At 40.0% G+C, this 23,473-nt stretch overlaps 1 protein-coding gene and 1 pseudogene across 1 annotated transcript; both read left to right on the forward strand.

The window, feature by feature from the left end:
• The first annotated feature begins 3,171 nt into the window (after positions 1-3,171).
• On the forward strand, positions 3,172-4,113 carry LOC134601994 (olfactory receptor 11L1-like; annotated as a pseudogene).
• Positions 4,114-15,931: 11,818 nt separating this feature from the next.
• LOC134601995 (olfactory receptor 11L1-like) lies at positions 15,932-16,873 on the forward strand. The gene has a single exon (XM_063446496.1). The coding sequence runs from the start codon at positions 15,965-15,967 to the stop codon at positions 16,871-16,873; it is 909 nt and encodes a 302-aa protein (XP_063302566.1). The 5' UTR covers positions 15,932-15,964.
• The last annotated feature ends 6,600 nt before the right edge of the window (positions 16,874-23,473 follow it).

Below are 23,473 nucleotides of genomic sequence, written 5' to 3' on the forward strand. Positions count from 1 at the left end.
GACGCAACGCTCAGTAGTTGACGTCATGACGCCAACCCGGGTCGACCTGTCAGTCAAGTCCCGAGCACTAATCAGGACTCGTCGGGGGCGTGATTACCCTCTAGAATCAAGGTATAAAGTAAGGCTTTCGGCATCTGCTCATTGCCCTGTCGTGGTTCTAGCCTGTCTAGTCACTCAGTGCTCTTGTATTCTAGTTGTCTCTTTGGTTCTGACCCGGCTTGTTTGTACTACCCTGTTTATCTCTGTTACCCTTTGACTCGGCTTGTCTCTCGCTTACCTGTCCTCTCGTTCCCTCGACCTCGGCTTGTTCCTAGACCATTGTCTACTTACTCCTTACATTAAGTCCGGCCATTCTAAGGTCCGGTATACGTACCTACCACCTGTTTGTACTCTGCGTGTTGTATCCCTGTCCCGATCCTGACAATAGTGCACGTACTGCCATGATGAAGGAAGGGGGTATGTTTAAGTGTTCCAATAGTGTGAACATGTAGGACCAGTTCACACGGTCGAACGCTTTTTCAGCGTCGAGGGCTATCGCTGGTGTTTTGGTTATAGTGAGTGTCCAGATTGCGTCAATGTTTCGTCTTGTATTTTCAAATAACTGTCTGCCATGGATGAACCCAACTTGGTCTGCTTGAATGAGGCGAGTGAGGTGTGTGTTGCCAGTATTTTGGCTAGAATTTTGCTGTCATGGTTTATGTGTGAGATGGGTCGGTATGCCTCCGGTTGAGCATGGTCTTTGTCTGGTTTGGGTAGGAGTATGATGTGTGCTTGTGTCATGTCCTTAGTAGGTGGGGTCCCTTCCAATAAATCGTGGAATAGGGTTTCCATGTGTGGGAGCAATTCCTCGCGGAAGGTTTTGTAGTAGCTTTCCTCAAAGCCATCAGGGCCTGGGGCTTTGTTGCTTTTTAGGGATGAGATGGCCAAGTTGATTTCGTCCTTGGTGATTGGAGCTGATAGCTCAGCAATGGATGCGGTATGGAGTTTGGGTAGATTTAGGCGTGTTAGGAATTCTGATGTTCTCAGGCAGGCAGCTGTGGTGGGTTTGTCTCATTGGGGGGTGTGGTTGTATAGGGCTTCGTAAAAGGATGTAAAGACTTGCGCTATCTCTGTTGGCGAGGATTTCATGGAGCCATCTGGGGCTTGTATGGACATAATGTGGGGGCGTTGTGTTCTGGGGCGTAGTGTGTGGGCCAGTAGAGTATCCATTTTATTTGATTTGTCGTAGTACGTCCGTTTGGTCCATGTCAGTGCACGTGCTGTGTCGTCTATCAGCAGTTGCCTAATGGATAGGCGTGTGTCGTGTAGGTGTTGAAGTGTTTGCGGATTTGGGTCCGTTTTGTGGCGCTGTTCCGCTTTGCGGAGGGTGTCTAGTAGCTGGGTGAGTTTTTGAGTTTAGATTTTCTTCTTGTGTGTCGCTATTTTGATGAGGTGGCCTCGGATTACGGCTTTGTGCGCTGCCTAAATTACTGTCATTGGAACTTCTGGTGTCAGGTTTTCCATGAAGTATGTATTTAGCTGCTTTTGTACATCTGCTACAACTTGTGGGTCTTTTAGGAGGGATGTATTGAGTCCCCATGTCCATGGGGTGGGGCTGTGTAGGCCGTCCAAATAGATTGCAATGTCTGCGTGGTCTGACCAGGCAATGGAGCCTATTTCTGTTTTTAGAGTTTTCGTGAAGCCCGTTTGGCAGTCAGAAAAAGGTCAATACATGAGTAGGTGTCGTGGGGGGGGGGAGGGGTAGGTATAGTCTTTGTGACTGGGATGTCTATGAGTCCCGTTTTATGGATGAAGTTATTTAGTTGTTTATCTTGAGCACCCATGTCGTGGGATCTGGCTAGTCCCGGGCGTGAGCTCCTGTCGACTGCTGGGGAGGGGGTAGCATTAAGATCGCCTCCCAGCAGTACCACTCCAGTAGTTAGTGACAAGACTGCGTCTGACATATGGTTCCAGAACTGTGGTGATGGGGTGTTGGGAGCGTATATGTTGATCAGGTGTATGGTATGTGTGCTGATTCGGCCTGTCGCTATTATGTATCGCCCTCAGGATCTATTGTCACTTGGGTGAGATGTATAGGGCATCGCTTGTGGACGAGGATAGCTACCCCCATTTTGTTTTTTGGACAGATCGTGCCTCTGCGGCTACGCGGTAGGTATGGTCGCGGAGGGAGACCTGAGCGGACCTAGGTAGGTTACCATATTTATTTTAACACATAGAAATGCTTCAATAATCCAAGCAATACTTACTGTTTTGTATTCTAATGAAGTTGCTATGGCAGACAGAACAAGCCGATGTGAGAAAATCAATCAAGAATTTTAATTATAATGTATATTTTGAAACTGTCTTAAACTGATCAGCTTCAGTATGATGTTTAACCCCTTAAGGACACATGACATGTGTGACATGTCATGATTCCATTTTATTCCATAAGTTTGGTCCTTAAGGGGTTAAAATGATGTGTGGTGATTCATAGTTATACTGTGACTTTTCAAACATATACTTAGCCTTAGTCTGTCTTACCTAGTAGACGACACAGGGCAATGGCAGGCCATACTAACGATCATATTCGTGGGGAATATTTTTCAATACATATATCATTTAAAAAATATCTATTTTCAATATTTAATCAAATGATTGTAGTACATGAAAAATGTGTACAACAAAGTTAAACACTAGTATTGTAAATAATAAGAATAACGATATGTCACTTTGTATTAGCCAAACATCTACTTCCTTTTATTGGAGCCTTGGCTGGCTTTTCGATTGCTCTGATATGTATCATTACAGACAAAGGAATATGTGCATTTAGAACAGAATAAAAAATTTCAGGCTGTGTTTTAAAATAAAAACATATGTGCAAACTAAAATCAAACTGTCAACGTTGAAGGGTGGATTCCACAATTAGTTTTAAAACAGGCTAATGGAGAGTCCAAGACATCATATATGGAATTACCTATGCCTCGTGGCTACAGCTTCCTTATACATGTTTTCCCTATTTCAGCTTCTTCCAGATGAGCCTTGTGTGGGATCTCAGATACAGATTCTCCACTGGCCTATTTTAAACTCTCTAAAACACATTACAATACATCTCACTTGATCAACCTGCATTTGAACAGAAATAAATATATGTGTCAAGACTGTGGGACTCTAAATTAGCTTGGTCATTTATTTTGTTCTGGATCTCTTTACCAACAGTTCTTGAACATGAAGAACCAAACAATGATCACTGAGGTCTTTCTCTTGGGATTTCCAAATCTCGGCAGGTTCAGGATTTTAATCTTCAGTCAAATCCTTGGTATCTACTTTCTGACGTTATTTGCAAATATCCTTATTATTGTATTGGTGATAGTCAGCAAAAAACTCCATTCACCCATGTACTTCTTTCTCACACAAATGTCCATTTCTGACATCCTTTTAACCACAAACATTGTCCCTGAAATGCTTTCTATAATATATAATTAAGGGAATTCCATGTCTTTCAAATGCTGCATTTTTCAGCTTTATTTATTTGGTGTCTCTGCAGTTTCTGAGTGCTTCCTTCTGACAGTCATGTCTTATGACAGATATCTAGCTATCTGTTTCCCTCTAATGTATAACTCAATAATGGACTCAACCTTATGCCTCAAATGTATTGTCCTGTGTTGGATATTAGGCTTATCTCTAACACTAATTACTGCAAAAACAATATGTAATTTACAATTTTGTGGATCAGAACACATTGACCATTTCTTCTGTGATAGTGTTCCATTGTTGGAACTTTCTTGTTCTGAGACTGTGATAGTACAAATAGTAACTTACTTGCTTTCAGTCCCTATTCTTATAATACCATTTATAATCGTTACGGTATCCTATATTTATATTGTCTGTACTATTATAAGAATTCCTTCTATTACTGGGAGACAGAAAGCCTTCTCCACCTGCAGTTCCCACCTGACCGTAGTTTCTATATACTATGGAACTTTAATATGTACATACACTGTTCCACCTAAAGGGAAATCTGCATCTTTCAGCAAAATCCTGTGTCTTTCCTATACTGTTGTGACACCAATCCTTAACCCGATCATATACACACTAAGAAACAAGGACATCAAAGAGGCTGTAAGGAAGCTGTAATGAAGCACAATAAAGTTTAAGAGTCTTACATACAACCCATCTTGTAATAGAAAGATCAGAGAAGATATACTTTGAATCTTGAATACAACTAGGCTTTTTTTTCTTCTCTTTCACCATCATTGTCTGCAAATGAAAATGCAAAGTAGTGTAAACTCATTTTTTTTAAACAATGTACCGTATATACTCGAGTATAAGCCGACCCGAATATAAGCCGAGGCCCCTAATTTTATCCCAAAAAACTGGGAAAACTTATTGACTCGAGTATAAGACTAGGGTGGGAAATGCAGCAGCTACTGGTAAATTTCTAAATAAAATTAGATCCTAAAAAAAATATATTAATTGAATATTTATTTACAGTGTGTGTATAATGAATGCAGTGTGTGCGTATGTGTGTGTGTATGAGTGCAGTGTGTGTGTATGAGTGCAGTGTGTGTATGAGTGCAGTGTGTGTGTGCATGAATGCAGTGTGTGTGTGCATGAATGCAGTGTGTGCAGGGCCGGTGCAAGGATATTTGCCGCCGTAGGCAAAAAAAAATTGCCGCCCCCTCCCCCCCATATGTCCTGACTTCCCCTCCTCCTCCCTCAGTGGTCCTTACCTCCCCACCCCCGTGTTCCTTCACTCCCCCCCCAGTGGTCCTGACTCACCCCTCCCCTAGTGGTCCTTACCCTCCCCTCCCCTAGTGGTCCTTACTTCCCCCTCCCCTCCCATAGTGGTCCTTATCCCACCCCCTCCCTCTCATAGTGGTCCTTATCCCCCTTCTCCCTCCCATAGTGTTCCTTATCCCCCCCCATCCCTCCCATAGTGGTCCATATACCCCCCCTCCCTCCCATAATGGTCCTCATACCCCCCTCCCTCCCATAGTGGTCCTTATCCCACCCCCTCCCATAGTGGTCCTTATACCCCCCCTCCCTCCCATAGTAGTCCTTATACCCCCCCTCCCTCCCATAGTGGTCCTTATACCCCCCTCCCTCCAATAGTGGTCCTTATCCCCCCTCCCTCCCTCCCATAGTGGTCCTTATCCCCCCCTCCCTCCCATAGTGGTCCTTATACCCCCCTCCCTCCCATAGTGGTCCTTATACCCCCCCCTCCCTCCCATAGTGGTCCTTATACCCCCCTCCCTCCCATAGTGGTCCTTATACCCCCCCTCCCTCCCATAGTGGTCCTTATCCCTCCCCTCCCTCCCATAGTGGTCCTTATCCCCCCCCTCCCTCCCATAGTGGTCCTTACCCCCCCCCCCTCCCTCCCATAGTGGTCCTTATATCCCCCCTTCCTCCCATAGCGGTCCTTATACCCCCCTCCCTCCCATAGTGGTCCTTAACCCACCCCCTCCCTCCCATAGTGGTCCTTATACCCCCCCACTCCCATAGTGGTCCTTATACCCCCCCCCCTCCCATAGTGGTCCTTATACCCCTTTTTTATTATTATTATTAATTTTTTTTTAATTATTTTATTTCTTTTTTTTTTTTTTTTTTTTTTTTCGCCCCCCCTCCCTGCTTGATATATGGAAGGGAGGGGGGCTCTCCTTCCCTGGTGGTCCAGTGGCAGTTCAGTGGGGGGGAGAGGGGGGCTGGCAGAGCTGTACTTACCTTTCCTGCAGCTCCTGTCAGCTCTCTCCTCCTCTGCGCCGTCCGTTCTGCTCTTCTGTCAGCTCCCAGTGTAAATCTCGCGAGAGCCGCGGCTCTCGCGAGATTTACACTGCGAGCTGACCGAGGTGCTGAACGGACGGCGCGGAGGAGGAGAGAGCTGACAGGAGCTGCAGGAAAGGTAAGTACAGCTCTGCCAGCCCCCCTCTCCCCCCAGTCTGTATTATGGCAATGCAAATTGCCATAATACAGACTCTGACTCGAGTATAAGCCGAGTTGGGGTTTTTCAGCCCAAAAAATGGGCTGAAAAACTCGGCTTATACTCGAGTATATACGGTACTCAATAAAATGCAGTGCATATTTTATGTCACCAATAGCTTTTAGCCATTCCTCAAATTGTATTGCAAACTGTTTAGAATTATTTTGACCAAAACCAAGGGACTCTCTGGCACCCGTAAACAACTTCCCCTTAGCCATATTAACAATAGAGAATTAAGACTTCTGCACCCTGCAGGATATTAGTACATGATATCTGGACTGCACTGATTGGCTGACAGCTGATTAGGACCATATTATCACAGTACTCTCAACCTTTCAATAGCATTCAAATGAAAAAAAAGTTGACATTGTTAATCTTTAAGTGTTAATTTCCCTTTATCTATGTGTCTGAGGAGGGTTGGTGTCCAAGTGCCTTGGAGCCACATTGCTTTATTAAACTAAATATAAACACTTTGGAAAGAACCTGGTAGTGGCTCATAGAGACTGAAGGCAACACATACTAATAGTTTTGTAGTGGTTATGTAGTTTATAGTGTCTTTCAATAATAACTGCATGCCGTGCATTCTGGGAGATTTTTAGTTTAATATTATGAAGGGATTTTATGATTATAATTGTTATTTATAATGTGACACAATAGTCCACATGTCTCTATAATGAGGGAAATAAACATTTCAAGTAATTGTGGAGGAAGGACAGGAGTGAAGTTATAGAGGAATATATTTACATTTAGTTGGCATTATTTAATCATTTATTTTATATTTTGGAAATATAAGATTAGAGAGAAATTTAACATAAAATTATATTCTGTAAGCTTGAGCAAGACACCTGATGGTATCAAACATTCCAACATTTGTTTGGACGAGTAGTTCAATAAACCACCTAATTTACCTAGAAGCGTGCTAATGAATATTTATTGGAGTTGAATTGCGTCTAGTGGAATAAGTACTTATCAACCTATATGTATTAAACTTTCTAAAATAATGAAATTACGGTTTCAATGGGCCCAAAAATAAAACCACAACATTACTTACAGCTTACAATAAAATCAACAAATAGATACATAGATACATAGCTAGCATAAAATGTTCTCTCCACAAAAACTATAAAATACAAACATCATATAATGCCAGCACTAAATGTAGATACATAGATCAATCAAAATATATATTCCTGTGATGTGCTAGATTTTCATAACTTCTAATTCTTTAAGAACAGTCACCATTTCGTATAACCAAGTGCACATGGACAACAAAAGATTGGCAGCCATCTTGTCTCCCGAACATGAGCAGTGGTACTTGGTCGTCGAGTGCCTGGGACTCTTTTTGGCTAGGCACTTGCACGAACCCCGGTATAGATTAGACCGCTGACAGTTCTATTTCCCGACCACCTATATGAAGACATTCGGGAGATATGAGCTACGGAAAAGGGGGAGCATTCATATTCTGAAACTAAGAGATTACCTTGCATGGTGTTCACATAGGAACCCCAAAACAAAAACCGTCCAGGACACCTATTTCCCTGGAACTGTTTTGGGCTACTGTTTCGTGTCCAGCCAGTCAAAACTTTACCTTAACGGCATTCCCGTTTCACCAAACCAACCTGAGTGATATTTGGATATGTTATACACTCAGATCGGGGCTATCCGGGCTTTACTGTTTGTGGGGATCCTGAGTATGGTGGGGGCACTTTTGGGGTACTGTATATTTTGTATGGATTTTCTGTACCTGAGCGAAAGTGGATTACAGATTTTTCTCACGGAATTATCTCTCAGGCACAGATTATCCTGGGATTGAAAACCCTGTATTTGTGTGTTGGACACCCCATGTTGGGGTCTGGTCATAAAAGCCATGTGTGGCCTGAATAAAATCAGTTGACGGGGGGGTTACCGGGGGAATGGATAATGTAAAATCCTGGTATTCAAAAAGTGAATATAACAGAAAGAAAAGAAGAGGGAATAAGACGAAAATACAATACTTTAGCTCTGAAACTGGAAAAATAGGAATTCACCAAATCCTATAAAACATACAGGCAATCCACAATAAAATGTGGGTATCCAGGAGCTTAATGGTTAACTCACGGTAAAGGATTGAATAAGAATGTATATATCCTATATCATATATTGCAAATAGTAGAATATATACAAAAACAGAGAACAGATAACTTCTTAATAAAATACTTAAAACCACTAAAACATAGAAAACCAAAGGCAGTCTAAACAAAATAGTCAATTGAATATATATCAGCAGTCCCAACAGTGTTATGAGTCTCTTATTGTATCATAAAAAAACCTTTGTCCTGTTTGCATAAACAACACAGGAAAAGTTAGGTCCTTATGAGATACTTTATATATGAAAAAGATAAGGGGGATGACTGGGGTAATGGATGTCTGCAGGTTTTAATGGATCTAGAGTGGCTGAGTGAAAGAATTAGCAGAGGTAACTGGTCGGGTTACCCGTGGTCCGCTACACTCTCGTACTACCAAGAGAGATATATGAGGGGTGGACGAGCTAAATATTGCTCTAACAACTGGATCTAAGATAACCATACAAAACTTTAGCAAACATAAAAAAGTAAAAAAATAATCAGATACAAACTGATTAACAGACCAGGTATTAATAAGTAAAATGCAAACAAATGTAAAAAACAGAAATATATCAAATTACTGGTTAACAAAAAATAGTAAAAAATGTTTGAGGGAAGGGCGAGGCCAACTTCTTGAGCGAGTAGATGCATGGTGTGAGAGCTCTGAACTGATGTAACCCTAAATGTTTCCAAAATTGATCCCAAAAGACTCCTTGAAATAGGATTCCAGTTACTGAACATGATGGCACAATGTAAGCAACTCAAACTAGCAGACTCTGTGCGACAACCTGAAAAAAAGACTGACTAAAATTGTCTCAAGATGGCAATGATCGGGTGGCGCCATCTCCAGCTTCTGAAGGCCTATCAGACAAAAAATTCACTATCCCTACCTCCACTGAAGCCCCTGTTACTGAAAAATGTCTGCACAAAATGTTTAAGGACATCTTTACTACCTTAAAAGCAGACTTCAGGAACAAAATGGCTGGTATCCGTAAAGATCTCACTGAATTGGGTGACCAGACCTACAGGATAGAGAGACGCACGGCGCACATTGAAGTTGTAGACAACCTGGAAGGCCAGTATTGATGGCAAAATACAAGATTCAGAGGCATCGCTGAGACAATATCCCAAGAGGCCTTGTGTTTGTGGTCACAAAGAATAAAAATCTCAGCATCCCCTTCAACAAATTGTGAACGCAGTTAATCAGAGACATATTCGTGGTAATTCTTTTTTTGGTGTATTTCTTTAAAGATGAAACTGCTGAGAAATGTGTGGGCCATAAGGACCACCTCATGTTATACTAATATATGTGGCATTTGCTGCACATAGTCACCAGAAGTGAAACGGGGAGTTAGTATTGTGCCATTCCATAATTTATGTTTTTTAAGTTAAAAAAAAGTTGTATTTGTTTATTTATTTCTTTATGTTTACTATGTTGTATGCCCTATTTCAACAGGTAACTGCCCCAGGAAGGGAGTTGGCTGACACATCAAAAGCTGTATTATGCATTGTTTTAGGGAGAATAAGTTTAAGGGGTTAGCCAACAACCACATAGGCTTAATCTTGTAAATATACTTAGAACTATCTTGTCCCATCATAATAGATGTACAACAATGCCCATCGAGATACTTATAGTAATTTTAACAATAATACAATTAATTAAGAAACAATAACACACGGATTGGATATCCTGCAGCAAGCAAAAGTTATCTTACTGCACTGTATCATTAAGAGTGCCTGGGGCAAGCAAAAGTTAACTTATGGTGTATTATTAAGATGGAGTTGGACCTCTGTAAAAGTGGAATTATCTAGTGGCTCTAGTCTATATACGTACGTATATGTACAGTATGGAACCTTCACAACAATGAAGTAACAATCATACCAGTCATTTGAATCCCATTTAATGTGATATGCAATATAATACATTGCAAAACTTAAAACTTTATAAATTAGGAGACTGGAGAAATTTGCAGAGATAGAATGTTAAACAGAATTCAGTAGCTATATCCTTAGCTATACCCTTGAAGTCCATACATGCCTTGTGGGGAAATATGTATTACCCACAACCCACACCTAGGTCATCAATATATATATCTGATGAATACAAAAAAGGAATTCTAGTGCTTCCGATAATGTTAGTAAGCAGTTAGGACAACCTAAGCCAGAGTCTTTTCTTTCTGATAGTAGGTAAGATGCAAGATGAAGAAAGAGCCTTGTGAGTGTCTTCTGATCCAGATGGTGCTCAGTGCATGTAAAAGAGCAGGAGACACAATATAGTGTAGTAGGTGTACACTTCACCAAGTATAAGTACCTGTGTCTCCTGCTCTTTTACATGCACTGAGCACCATCTGGATCAGAATACACTCACAAGGCACTGCAACCCTCTTTTCTTCATCTTGCATCAATATATATATATAACAGTGTATATATATATATATCTATCTATATATATATATATATATATATATATATATATATATATATATATATAGATAGATATATATATATATATATACAGGGAGTGCAGAATTATTAGGCAAGTTGTATTTTTGAGGATTAATTTTATTATTGAACAACAACCATGTTCTCAATGAACCCAAAAAACTCATTAATATCAAAGCTGAATATTTTTGGAAGTAGTTTTTAGTTTGTTTTTAGTTTTAGCTATTTTAGGGGGATATCTGTGTGTGCAGGTGACTATTACTGTGCATAATTATTAGGCAACTTAACAAAAAACAAATATATACCCATTTCAATTATTTATTTTTACCAGTGAAACCAATATAACATCTCAACATTCACAAATATACATTTCTGACATTCAAAAACAAAACAAAAACAAATCAGTGACCAATATAGCCACCTTTCTTTGCAAGGACACTCAAAAGCCTGACATCCATGGATTCTGTCAGTGTTTTGATCTGTTCACCATCAACATTGCGTGCAGAAGCAACCACAGCCTCCCAGACACTGTTCAGAGAGGTGTACTGTTTTCCCTCCTTGTAAATCTCACATTTGATGATGGACCACAGGTTCTCAATGGGGTTCAGATCAGGTGAACAAGGAGGCCATGTCATTAGATTTTCTTCTTTTATACCCTTTCTTGCCAGCCTTGCTGTGGAGTACTTGGACGCGTGTGATGGAGCATTGTCCTGCATGAAAATCATGTTTTTCTTGAAGGATGCAGACTTCTTCCTGTACCACTGCTTGAAGAAGGTGTCTTCCAGAAACTGGCAGTAGGACTGGGAGTTGAGCTTGACTCCATCCTCAACCCGAAAAGGCCCCACAAGCTCATCTTTGATGATACCAGCCCAAACCAGTACTCCACCTCCACCTTGCTGGCGTCTGAGTCGGACTGGAGCTCTCTGCCCTTTACCAATCCAGCCACGGGCCCATCCATTTGGCCCATCAAGACTCACTCTCATTTCATCAGTCCAAAAAACCTTAGAAAAATCAGTCTTGAGATATTTCTTGGCCCAGTCTTGACGTTTCAGCTTGTGTGTCTTGTTCAGTGGTGGTCATCTTTCAGCCTTTCTTACCTTGGCCATGTCTCTGAGTATTGCACACCTTGTGCTTTTGGGCACTCCAGTGATGTTGCAGCTCTGAAATATGGCCAAACTGGTGGCAAGTGGCATCTTGGCAGCTGCACGCTTGACTTTTCTCAGTTCATGGGCAGTTATTTTGCGCCTTGGTTTTTCCACATGCTTCTTGCGACCCTGTTGACTATTTTGAATGAAACGCTTGATTGTTCGATGATCACGCTTCAGAAGCTTTGCAATTTTAAGAGTGCTGCATCCCTCTGCAAGATATCTCACTATTTTTGACTTTTCTGAGCCTGTCAAGTCCTTCTTTTGACCCATTTTTCCAAAGGAAAGGAAGTTGCCTAATAATTATGCACACCTGATATAGGGTGTTGATGTCATTAGACCACGCCCCTTCTCATTACAGAGATGCACATCACCTAATATGCTTAATTGGTAGTAGGCTTTCGAGCCTATACAGCTTGGAGTAAGACAACATGCATAAAGAGGATGATGTGGTCAAAATACTCATTTGCCTAATAATTCTGCACTCCCTGTATATGTACATATATATATAACTATATATATATATATTGGATACAATAAGGAAAATAATAAACAATTTCTCTCCTTTACCGTAGATTTTTCCCTTCTTTACCGGCGGCTTCTCCTTTACCGGATACTTCAGTAGTACCACAGCCAGCTGTCTCTGAAATTACCACTTCACTTCCAAGTTCAGGATCGAAGAGAGACACAGTTGGGAGTCAGAATTCAAATGGCATGTACTCAACAACTATTCTCCTTTGGTCCCGGATGTAACCCCAGTCTGTTAGGAAGATTCTCTGGGTCAGCAATATTACTCTCTCATGCAATGGACTTTCATCAATTTGGAACTCTCTGTATTTCTCCTCATCTCTAACCAATTGTCCTGATAAAAGCTCCATGTGGGAGCTGAAACTTTTTAAATGGATTGAATAAAAGTAAAATGTTATTTGAAAATCTCTATAAAGTCCTTGGAGTGCGGTCATTTCTGCTATGTCTATATGTAGAAAGGCCATTAGGCCTGAATTTGTGGGAGGAGTAAGTCCCCTACTTAAACTCCCAGCCCCTACTCACCTCTGACGTTCAAGTTCAAGTGTTCCTGATCTACTTCCGGTTCGCTTGACTTCCAGTCCGGGCGTCCTGTCTGTCAGCTGCAATCTCCGGCAGAATCCTCCATTCTATCTGCGGTCCAGCTTCCTAAACCGCTACACCGTGAGTCATACTTACGGTACATTCCGGTCCCCTCCACACCACTCTGTGGTCTTATCAGGGGGCCGGAATGCACATGGCAGCAATCTTACCGGGGACCACCTACAGTCCCCGCAGGCTCGCAGCCTAGGTACTCTCTTTGACTCCAACCTCTCCTTCAGGCCTCATGTTCAGTCTATCGCCAAATCCTGTTGTTTCCATCTCAAAAATATTGTGCACATCCGCCCCTACTTAACTCCAGATGCGACCAAGGTGCTTGTCCATTCCACTGTCCTTTCTTGCCTTTACTACTGTAATCCGCTTCTCAGTGGTCCTACGTGCTCCCAACTTGCGCCGTTACAGTCCATAATGAATGCCGGCGGCGAGGCTCATCTTCCGGTCCCCCCGCACCTCCCACGCCTCACCCTTCTGTCAGTCCCTACATTGGCTTGCTGTAAGATATAGGGCTCAATTTAAAATTATGCTTCTTGCTTTCAAATCTCTACATAATGCTGTTCCCACCTATCTATCCTCCCTAACACACAAGTATGTCCCGTCTAAGCTCTTATGATCAGCTGAAGACTGAGTCTGCTGAGACCCAGTCTCCACTCCTTCAAAAAAATCATTGAAAAGCCACTACTTCATAAAAGCTCATTAATTAAACTGTTAATAGCTCCCAACTGATTCCTCTCTTGCAACTTTCACTAGTCTAATACTATCCTTACCTTTTGTATCATTTTACCCCACTCCCTCTAGCATGTAAGCTCAGTGAGCAGGGCCCTCATTCTCTGTTCATGTGTGTCCAACTTGTCTGGCTACAACAACATGTCTGATCGTCCACCTATTGTAAAGTGCTGCGGAAATGGATGGCTTCAAATAAATAATAGCATACTAATAATAATAATAATAATAATAATAAAGGGATTGAAAACAGTGGAGGAGGAGACTATATTTAAAAGAAGAAAAAACTACCACAACAAGAGGACATTTTGACACAAAAACCATGAATTTCAATCAACTTGTACCAAATATAGAATATTTGGAGTTCATAATACATCTCCAAGATCTCTTTTACATGACTGTACATGACTATTAAATGCCCTGGTCAAAAAATAAAGTTTGTAAAAGATAATCTATTATTCCCACTTGGATGAATAAAGCTTCAGCAAGGTAGGAATTCAGGAGTGCATGCTATTTACTCTCTAGACTCTTATCTTTCTCTCTACAGAGCCTCAATGAAGTGTCTGTGGATTTGAAATCATATATTAAAGGCTCATTTGAAATTATTTTTTGAATACCACAGACTCAACAAGATTCTCTTGCATGCTTGTTGTGACATATGCAAAATTCATGTGGTTATTTGTGAACTCGGTTTACAGGATGCTTCCTTTTGTAATTGTAATGTTTTATTGTAAATTCTTAAAAGACATGTATTTGAGACCTAAAATTGTGATCTGGTCCAGGGATATTAAGGTAGATTGTAAGCTCCTGTGAATGTGACTGTCTCTACGATTGTCACATATGTTCTAAGTAACCATTTTATTAAAAAAAAAACCAATAGAAACAATAGATGCACTTACATTTTTTATGAGTATTGTATAAAAGCAGATGAGGAGACATTTTAAACTCATTGCTTTCTTCAGTCATGTCCTGAAGTCTTTAACTATTTCCTAGAAAAATGTTGGAGAGATCATGCCATCTGCAAGACCCTGGAAACCTAAAAGAGGTATCATTGAAACAGTCAAAGTCTTAAAAAAAATGTGCACATATTTTTAGGCCTATCTAGGTCCATATCAGTATATTTCTCCTAAAATCGAGTTATAGCATTCATAATTGAATAAAAACCACACATGCACTCTTTTGACATTGATTATCACAAACAATCATAACAAACTGTATTTTGCTTTTCTAACAGCTCTAGAAGATTCAATATCAATAACATGAAAGGTGAGGTGAGCATCCACTGAATGTCAGTAAACCTCAGTAGATATAGACGACTGTTGGAAAGCTCTCTTTTACTTAAAGGACAACTGTCATTTAAAATTAAATGTTGAAACAATTTTGTAATAAGTATATTAAAAAAACAAAAAAAAACCAAGAAATGTAACCATCTCTCTTATATATATCATGGTTCCTTCTGCCATATATATTAGATCTAGCCACCTGTAAGTAAATATGTAAATATGACATCCAAGCTTACCATATTTATTTTAACACATAGAAATGCTTCAATAATCCAAGCAATATATTGATTTTACTGTTTTGGATTCTAATGAAGTTGCTATGGCAGACAGAACAAGCTGATGTGAGAAAAGCAATTGCAAATTTTAATTATAATGTATATTTTGAAACTGTCTTAAACTTAGCTTCAGTGTGATGTTTAAAATGATGCGTGGTGATCTATCTTTATACTGTGACTTTTCAAACATATACTTAGCCTTAGTCTGTCTTGCCTAGTAGACGACACAGGGCAATGGCAGGCCATACTAACGATCATCTTCGAACTCTGTCCAACATATGGCAGAAGGATCATTTCAAATGGTAAAGGTGGGGAATATTTTTCAATACATATATCATTTAAAAAATATCTATTTTCAATATTTGATCAAATGATTGTAGTACACGAAAAATGTGTACAACAAAGTTAAACACTAGTATTGTAGATAATCAGAATAATGATCTGTCACTCTGTATTAGCCAAACATCTACTTCCTTTTATTGGAGCCTTAGCTGGCTTTTCGATTGCTCTGATAGGTATTATTACAGACAGGAATATGTGCATTTAGAACAGAATAAAAAATGTCAGGCTGTGTTTTAACATAAAAACATATGTGCAAACTAAAACCAAACTGCCAATGTTGAAAGGTGAATTAGTTTTAAAACTAACGCCATATATGGAATAACCTATGCCTCATGGCTACAACTTCCTTATACATGTTTTACCTATTTCAGCTTCTTACAGATGAGCCTCATATGGGATCTCAGATACAGATTCTCCACTGGCCTATTTTAAACTCTCTAAAACACATTACAATACATCTCACTTGATCCACCTGCATTTGGACAGAAATAAATATAGGTGTCAAGACTGCGGGACCCTAAATTATCTTGGTCATTTATTTTGTTCTATATCTCTTTACCAACAGTTCTTGAACATGAAGAACCAAACAATGATCACTGAGGTCTTTCTCTTAGGATTTCCAAATCTCGGCTGGTTCAGGATTTTAATCTTCAGTCAAATTCTTGGTATCTACTTTCTGACGTTATTTACAAATATCCTTATTATTGTATTGGTGATAGTCAGCAAAAAACTCCATTCACCCATGTACTTCTTTCTCACACAAATGTCCATTTCTGACATCCTTTTAACCACAAACATTGTCCCTGAAATGCTTTCTATAATATATAATGAAGGGAATTCCATGTCTTTGAAATGCTGCCTTTTTCAGCTTTATTTATTTGGTGTCTCTGCAGTTTCTGAGTGCTTCCTTCTGACAGTCATGTCTTATGACAGATATCTAGCTATCTGTTTCCCTCTACTGTATAACTCAATAATGGACTCAACCTTATGCCTTAAATTTATTGTCCTGTGTTGGATATTAGGCTTATCTCTTACACTAATTACTGCAAAAACAATATGTAATTTACAATTTTGTGGATCAGACCACATTGACCATTTCTTCTGTGATGTCGTTCCATTGTTGGAACTTTCTTGTTCTGAGACTGTGATAGTACAAATAGAAACTTACTTGCTTTCAGTCCCTATTCTTATAATACCATTTATAATCGTTACGGTATCCTATATTTATATTGTCCGTACCATTATAAGAATTCCTTCTATTACTGGGAGACAGAAAGCCTTCTCCACCTGCAGTTCCCACCTGGCTGTGGTTTCTATATACTATGGAACTTTAATATGTACATACACTGTTCCACCTAAAGGAAAATCTGCATCTTTCAGCAAAATCCTGTGTCTTTTCTATACTGTTGTGACACCAATCCTTAACCCGATCATATACACACTAAGAAACAAGGACATCAAAGAGGCTGTAAGGAAGCTGTAATGAAGCACAATAAAGTTTAAGAGTCTTACATGCAACTCATCTTGTAATAGAAAGATCAGAGAAGATATACTTTGAATCTTGAATACAATTAGGCTTTTTTTTCTTCTCTTTCACCATCATTGTCTGTAAATGAAAATGCAAAGTAGTGTAAACTCATTTTTTTAAACAATGTACTCAATAAAATGCAGTGCATATTTTATGTCACCTGTAACGCTTACATATATTGATATAGAGCACAACTGCAGATCTCTTAGGAGTTAGATTGTTGATTAGGATACTTAGAGAATAGAATAGGAACTGTGTATTCAATTATGGGAAATACAGGTACTGTATCTTTAATTACTTTGCTGTTTGTTTAAATGGAGTAAGCAGCTTCCGACGTACATGCAATCTAGCACATTGGAGTTTGCAAGTTTTAAGGAAACAGAGGAAGTTAGAAATGAAGTTGAAGCAGGAGTGATTCGTTTTGGAGTAGAGATAGCAGGCCTGAGAGCAGCTGTAGCATGAATGTTTAGCGGACTTGAGAGCAGGCTGTAGCAGGAATGCTTCGCGGGCTTGAGAGCAGGAAAGCTCCTATTACAGATATAACAATTTACTTAGCTTCAAAAGGGTGAAAAATCAGGTTCCCGGAGTTCTCCTCCGGGGAGGGAAGTTTCTCAAACAGGATGAGGAAGTCCAGATACTAGCCGTGGTCGAGGAGAGGAGAAGGAGGGTAAGTAGATTTCCAGTCCGTTTTGGTACACAAGTAGAGTTTGCAGAGAATCTTTAGCCGGTTTGATATCGCGGTAACGCTGTTCAATAATCCAGCGTCTTGTATCTGGCACGGTCGCATTATGTATCGTGGGGAGACCGCGTCAGAGAGGGGGTGTGGCTAAACTCCGTCAACCCGGAAGAGACAAGGAATTACCAGTAGTTAAGGCATGACAGTACCCTCCCTGTAAGGAGCACCCACAGGGTGCGTTCAACATGGTTTAGAAGGATAGCGTTTGTGGAATGCGGTAATTAACCTGTTTGCATGGATCACAGAGGAGTTTTCCCAGGTATCCTCATCAATTCCGTAACCCTTACATCTAATGAGGTACTGTAGAGAGCCACGATGGATCCGTGAATCCAGAATTTTTTGGATCTCGTATTCTTCTTCACCTTGTACCAAAACAGGATCAGGAGTAGTAAGTGCATCTCTATGGAAAGGGTCAGGAAGATGGGGTTTGAGCAAGGAAACATGGAAGACAGGGTGAAGTTTCAAAGTAGGTGGAAGCTTCAATTTCACTACGTTACGGTTGATAATTGACAATATTTGAAAAGGACCAAGAAAAAGGGAACTTAGCTTTTTTGAAGGACGGTTGGTGGATATGTTTTTTGAGGAGAGCAAGACAAGATCACCAATTTTATAAGTGGGAGGAGGTTGCCTCTTAGTATCAAAAAACTTATTTTGATTGGAAGATGCTAATTCAAGATTTTCATGCAATTTCCGAAATAGGGAAGACATGTGAGAAATTTGATTTGAAACGGTGGGGTTAGATGAAGGAATGGTATGAGTGGGAAACGAAGAGGGATGAAACCCATAATTGGAGAAGAACTGAGTCATTTTGCTACTGGTATGAACTGAGTTGTTGTATGCAAATTCGGCCATGAGCAACCATGTGATCCAATCATCTTGTAGGTGGGAACAATAACATCGTAAATATTGCTCTAAACATTGGTTAACTCTTTCAGTTTGCCCATTGGTTTGGGGATGATAAGCTGAAGATAGTTTGTGTTGAATATGAAGAGAAGAACACAATGCGTTCCAGAATTTGGAGGTAAACTGGGTTCCTCGGTCTGATATGATTTCATCTGGAAGTCCATGAAGTTTCATTATGTTATCGAGGAATACTTTTGAGAGTTCAGATGATGAGGGTAATTTTTTCAAGGGGATAAAATGGGACATTTTTGTGAAGCGGTCCACTACTACTAAAATGGTGTTATGATGTTGAGAAGGGGGAAGTTCCAGCAAGAAATCCATAGAAATGGATTGCCAAGGCTTCTCCGGAATCGGTAGATTCAATAATTGACCAAATGGGTGATTATGTTCAGATTTGGATCTTTGGCAGGTTGAACAAGTTTTGACATAGGATTCGATGGTGGTGTCCTGGCGAGGCCACCAATAATATCTTTTGGATAATTCTAGGGTCTTTTTTATTCCAGGATGACCAGCCAGAGGAGAATCATGAATAAATTTTAGTACTTTATTTCTGAATGCGGGAGGAATGTAAATCCTGTCGTTGAAATAATAGAGACGATCTTTCTTTGATAACTTGATTGACTTAGGAAGTTCAAGAGCATCTTTACTTAGGCCTTTTATGTCATCTATAAGGGACGTTAAGATTCCGATGACTGTATGCGGAGGAGGTTCCAATTCAAGATCTTGGTGAATTCTGGAAAGGGCATCCGCTTTTTTGTTCCTAGATCCGGGTCTAAAAACAATTTGAAAATTAAACCGGGAGAAGAAAAGATTCCATCTTACTTGCCTAGCAGAGAGAGTCTTGTTGGAGTGAAGATATTCAAGGTTTTTATGGTCAGTATAAATCATTATAGGAGTTTGTGTTCCTTCAAGAAGATGTCGCCAGGTTTCTAAGGCTGCTTTTATACTCAATAATTATTTTTCTCCTATAGGGTAATTTTTTTCGGCAGGAGACATTGAACGTGAGAAAAAGGCAACTGGATGAAGAGGATCTTGAGGAGTTTTGTGTTGAGAGAGGACAGCTCCGATGGCTGTTTCTGAAGCATCTGTTTCAAGGACATAGAGACATGTGGGGTTTGGAAGTTGAAGAATAGGAGCAGTTGTAAATCTTCTTTTTAATTAATCGAAGGCTTTTTGAGCCTTTTCATTCCAATTGAAAGGATGTTTTTTGCTGTTAAGTAGATTAAGTAAATGAGCTACGTCGGAGTAATTTTTAATAAATTTTCTGTAGAAGTTGGCAAACCCCAGAAAACATTGTAATTCTTTTACATTAGAAGGAATGGGCCAGTTGAGGATACAGTTGATTTTAGAACTACCCATGCTTATCGAATGAGGGGTAATAACGTAACCTAAAAAGGTTATTTCATTAACGTTAAAAATACATTTTTCTGGTTTAGCGTATAATTTATGAGTTCTAAGTCTGGATAACACCCATCTCACGTGTTTTTTGTGTTCCTCAGGAGTGTTGGAATATATAAGAATGTCATCTAAATAAATGATAACACAGACATCTAGAAGATCCCTGAAGATGTCATTTATAAAGTGTTGAAAGGTTGCGGGGGCGTTGCAGAGGCCGAAAGGCATCACAAGATACTCGTAGAGGCCATATCTTGTTCGGAAAGCAGTTTTCCATTCATCGTTAGCCTTGATTCTAATGAGGTTAAATGCCCCACGGAGGTCAAGCTTGGTGTAGATAGTAGCAGTTTTTAACCGTTCAATCAATTCATTTATCAGAGGAAGAGGGTAACAATTTTTAACTGTTATTTGGTTTAGAGCTCTGTAATCTATGATGGGACGTATAGTCAGGTCTTTATTTCTCACAAAAAACATACTGGAAGCAGCAGGTGAGCTGGAAGGTCTAATGAACCCTTTACGGAGGTTTTCATCCAAGTATTCCTTGAGGATTTTTAATTCAGATTCAGAGAGAGGATAGATGTGCCCAAAAGGGATGGGGGCACCAGGTATGAGGTCTATGGGACAATCGTAGGGACGATGAGGTGGGAGTGTTTCAGCTTCCTTTTTACTGAATACGTCTGAGAACTCAGAATAACAGGAAGGTATAATTGGTTCTTCAATAATCTGAAAAATTGGAATATGTTGTAAGCATGTTTCTTTACAATAAGCAGAGTTAAATGTGAGAGAGAAGGGAGACCAAGTAATTTGTGGGTTGTGGTTCCTTAACCAGTTGATCCCTAGTATAACCGGATAAAGAGGTGATGAGATAACATCAAATATAAGATATTCAGTATGAGTATGATTAGTGGTTACTCTTACAGGAATGGTTTCATTTAGTATAGGGCCCGAGGATATGAGGGAGCCGTCAATCACTCTGACAGAAACAGAAGTGCTTTTGCGAACACAAGGAATTTTATTTTTTGTTACAAAGGATGAATCGATGAACACCCCGTTTGCACCAGAATCAATAATGGCTTCAGTCGTAATTCTTTCTTTGTCCCACTTTAATATGAGAGAAATAGAGGAGAATTTAGTGGTTGATTTGGAGGGAAATGCACTTAGTATAGAAGTGTATGAGCATGCTTACCGCCTTTTGGCCGTTTCAATAAGGGGCAATCTGGGATCAAATGATCTTGCGAGGCACAATACATGCAGAGGTTTAGTAGACGTCTTCTGGTTTTCTCTTCTAGAGTGAGAGGACTTCTTATTACCCCTATTTCCATAGGTTCATTTTGTAATGATGGTTTTTCAGTTGTTTTTGAAGGACTGAATGTTTTTTTCCATAATGAACTCGAGAGAGCTTTTTCGGCCTTTCTTTCTCTAAGTCTTCTGTCAATGCCGATTGATAGTTGAATCAGCGCATTTAACGTAGTAGGGAGTTCAGTTCTAGAAAGTTGATCCTTTACTGCTTTGGATAACCCAATTCGAAACTGGTTGCGCAGGGTTATGTCATTCCATTGAGTTTCTATTGCCCATCTTTTAAATTCAGCAATGTAGTCTTCGACAGGTCTATGTTTTTGATGTCAGGTTCTAATGGTTAAATCAGCTGTAGATTGTTTGTTGGGATCTTCATAAAGAAGAGACATGGCTTCAAAAAATTCATCCAATGAGTCTAAGATGGGGTCGTCATTTTCCAGAAAGGAATGGGCCCAGGCCATAGGCTCACCTCTTAGAAAGGAGATAACTGAACACACCTTAGATCTTTCAGTGGGATAAGATCTAGGTTTTAAAGCAATTAATAACTTGCAGGAATTAAGAAACTCCCTGTATTTGGATCGATCTCCAGAAAACTTTTCGGGATTACAGACAGCAGGGTCGCTAGCTGAATGCATAACAGTATGAGGAGTATGTGTTTGTAAGTCTCTGACATAAGTAAGAATCCGTTCATTTGTAACCTGTAGGTCTTGCATGCCTTGGGCAAGTGTATCGACTCTTTGATTCAGCATAGTAAATTTAGAATCAAAATCTGCTGGATCCATTACAAGGGCTGGATTATTCTGTAACGCTTACATATATTGATATAGAGCACAACTCTCCCCTAGTCTTGCATCTTTTAAGAAGTGCCTTAAAACTCATCTCTTTAGGAAAGCATATGGCCTCCAAGACTAACCCTTACCTCACATACCTGTCTCTTGCCCTCTCCTAAAGGGCAGTCCACCTTATTTGATTGCAAATTCCTGTCCTAATGTGTTTTACACCCACCTCCTATAGAATGTAAGCTCGATCGAGCAGGGTCCTCTTCAACCTATTGTTCCTGTAAGTTTATTTGTAATTGTCCTATCTATAGTTAAATCCCTTCTCATAATATTGTAAAGCGCTACGGAATCTGTTGGCGCTATATAAATTGCAATAATAATAATAATAATAATAATAACTGCAGATCTCTTAGGAGTTAGATTGTTGATTAGGATACTTAGAGAATAGAATAGGAACTGTGTATTCAATTATGGGAAATACAGGTACTGTATCTTTAATTACTTCGCTGTTTGTTTAAATGGAGTAAGCAGCTTCTGACATACATGCAATCTAGCACATTGGAGTTTGCAAGTTTTAAGGAAACAGAGGAAGTTAGAAATGAAGTTGAAGCAGGAGTGATTCGTTTTGGAGTAGAGATAGCAGGCCTGAGAGCAACTGTAGCATGAATGTTTAGCGGACTTGAGAGCAGGCTGTAGCAGGAATGCTTTGTGGGCTTGAGAGCAGGAAAGCTCCTATTACAGATATAACAATTTACTTAGCTTCAAAAGGGTGAAAAATCAGGTTCCCGGAGTTCTCCTCCAGGGAGGGAAGTTTCTCAAACAGGATGAGGAAGTCCAGATACTAGCTGTGGTCGAGGAGAGGAGAAGGAGGGTAAGTAGATTTCCAGTCCGGTTCGGTACACAAGTAGAGTTTGCAGAGAATCTTTAGCCGGTTTGATATCGCGGTAACGCTGTTCAATAATCCAGCGTCTTGTATCTGGCGCGTCGCATTATGTCCGTGGGGAGACCGCGTCAGAGAGGGGGTGTGGCTAAACTCCGTCAACCCGGAAGAGACAAGGAATTACCGGTAGTTAAGGCATGACATCACCAATAGTTTTTAGCCATTCCTCAAATTGTATTGCAAACTGTTTAGAATTATTTTGACCAAAAACAAGGAACTCTCTGGCACCCGTAAACCACTTCCCCTTAGCCATATTAAGAATAGAGAATTAAGACTTCTGCACCCTGCAGGATATTAGTAAATTATATCTGGACTGCACTGATTGGCTGACAGCTGATTAGGACCATATTATCACAGTACTCTCAACCTTTCATTAGCATTCACAGGAAAAAAAAAGTTGACATTGGTAATCTTTAAGTGTTAATTTCCCTTTCTCTATGTGTCTGAGGAGGGTTAGTGTCCAAGTGCCTTGGAGCCACATTGCTTTATTAAACTACAAATAAACA

The sequence above is a fragment of the Pelobates fuscus genome, chromosome 3 (genome assembly GCF_036172605.1).
Source record: "Pelobates fuscus isolate aPelFus1 chromosome 3, aPelFus1.pri, whole genome shotgun sequence".
In the NCBI taxonomy this organism is placed as follows: domain Eukaryota; kingdom Metazoa; phylum Chordata; class Amphibia; order Anura; family Pelobatidae; genus Pelobates; species Pelobates fuscus.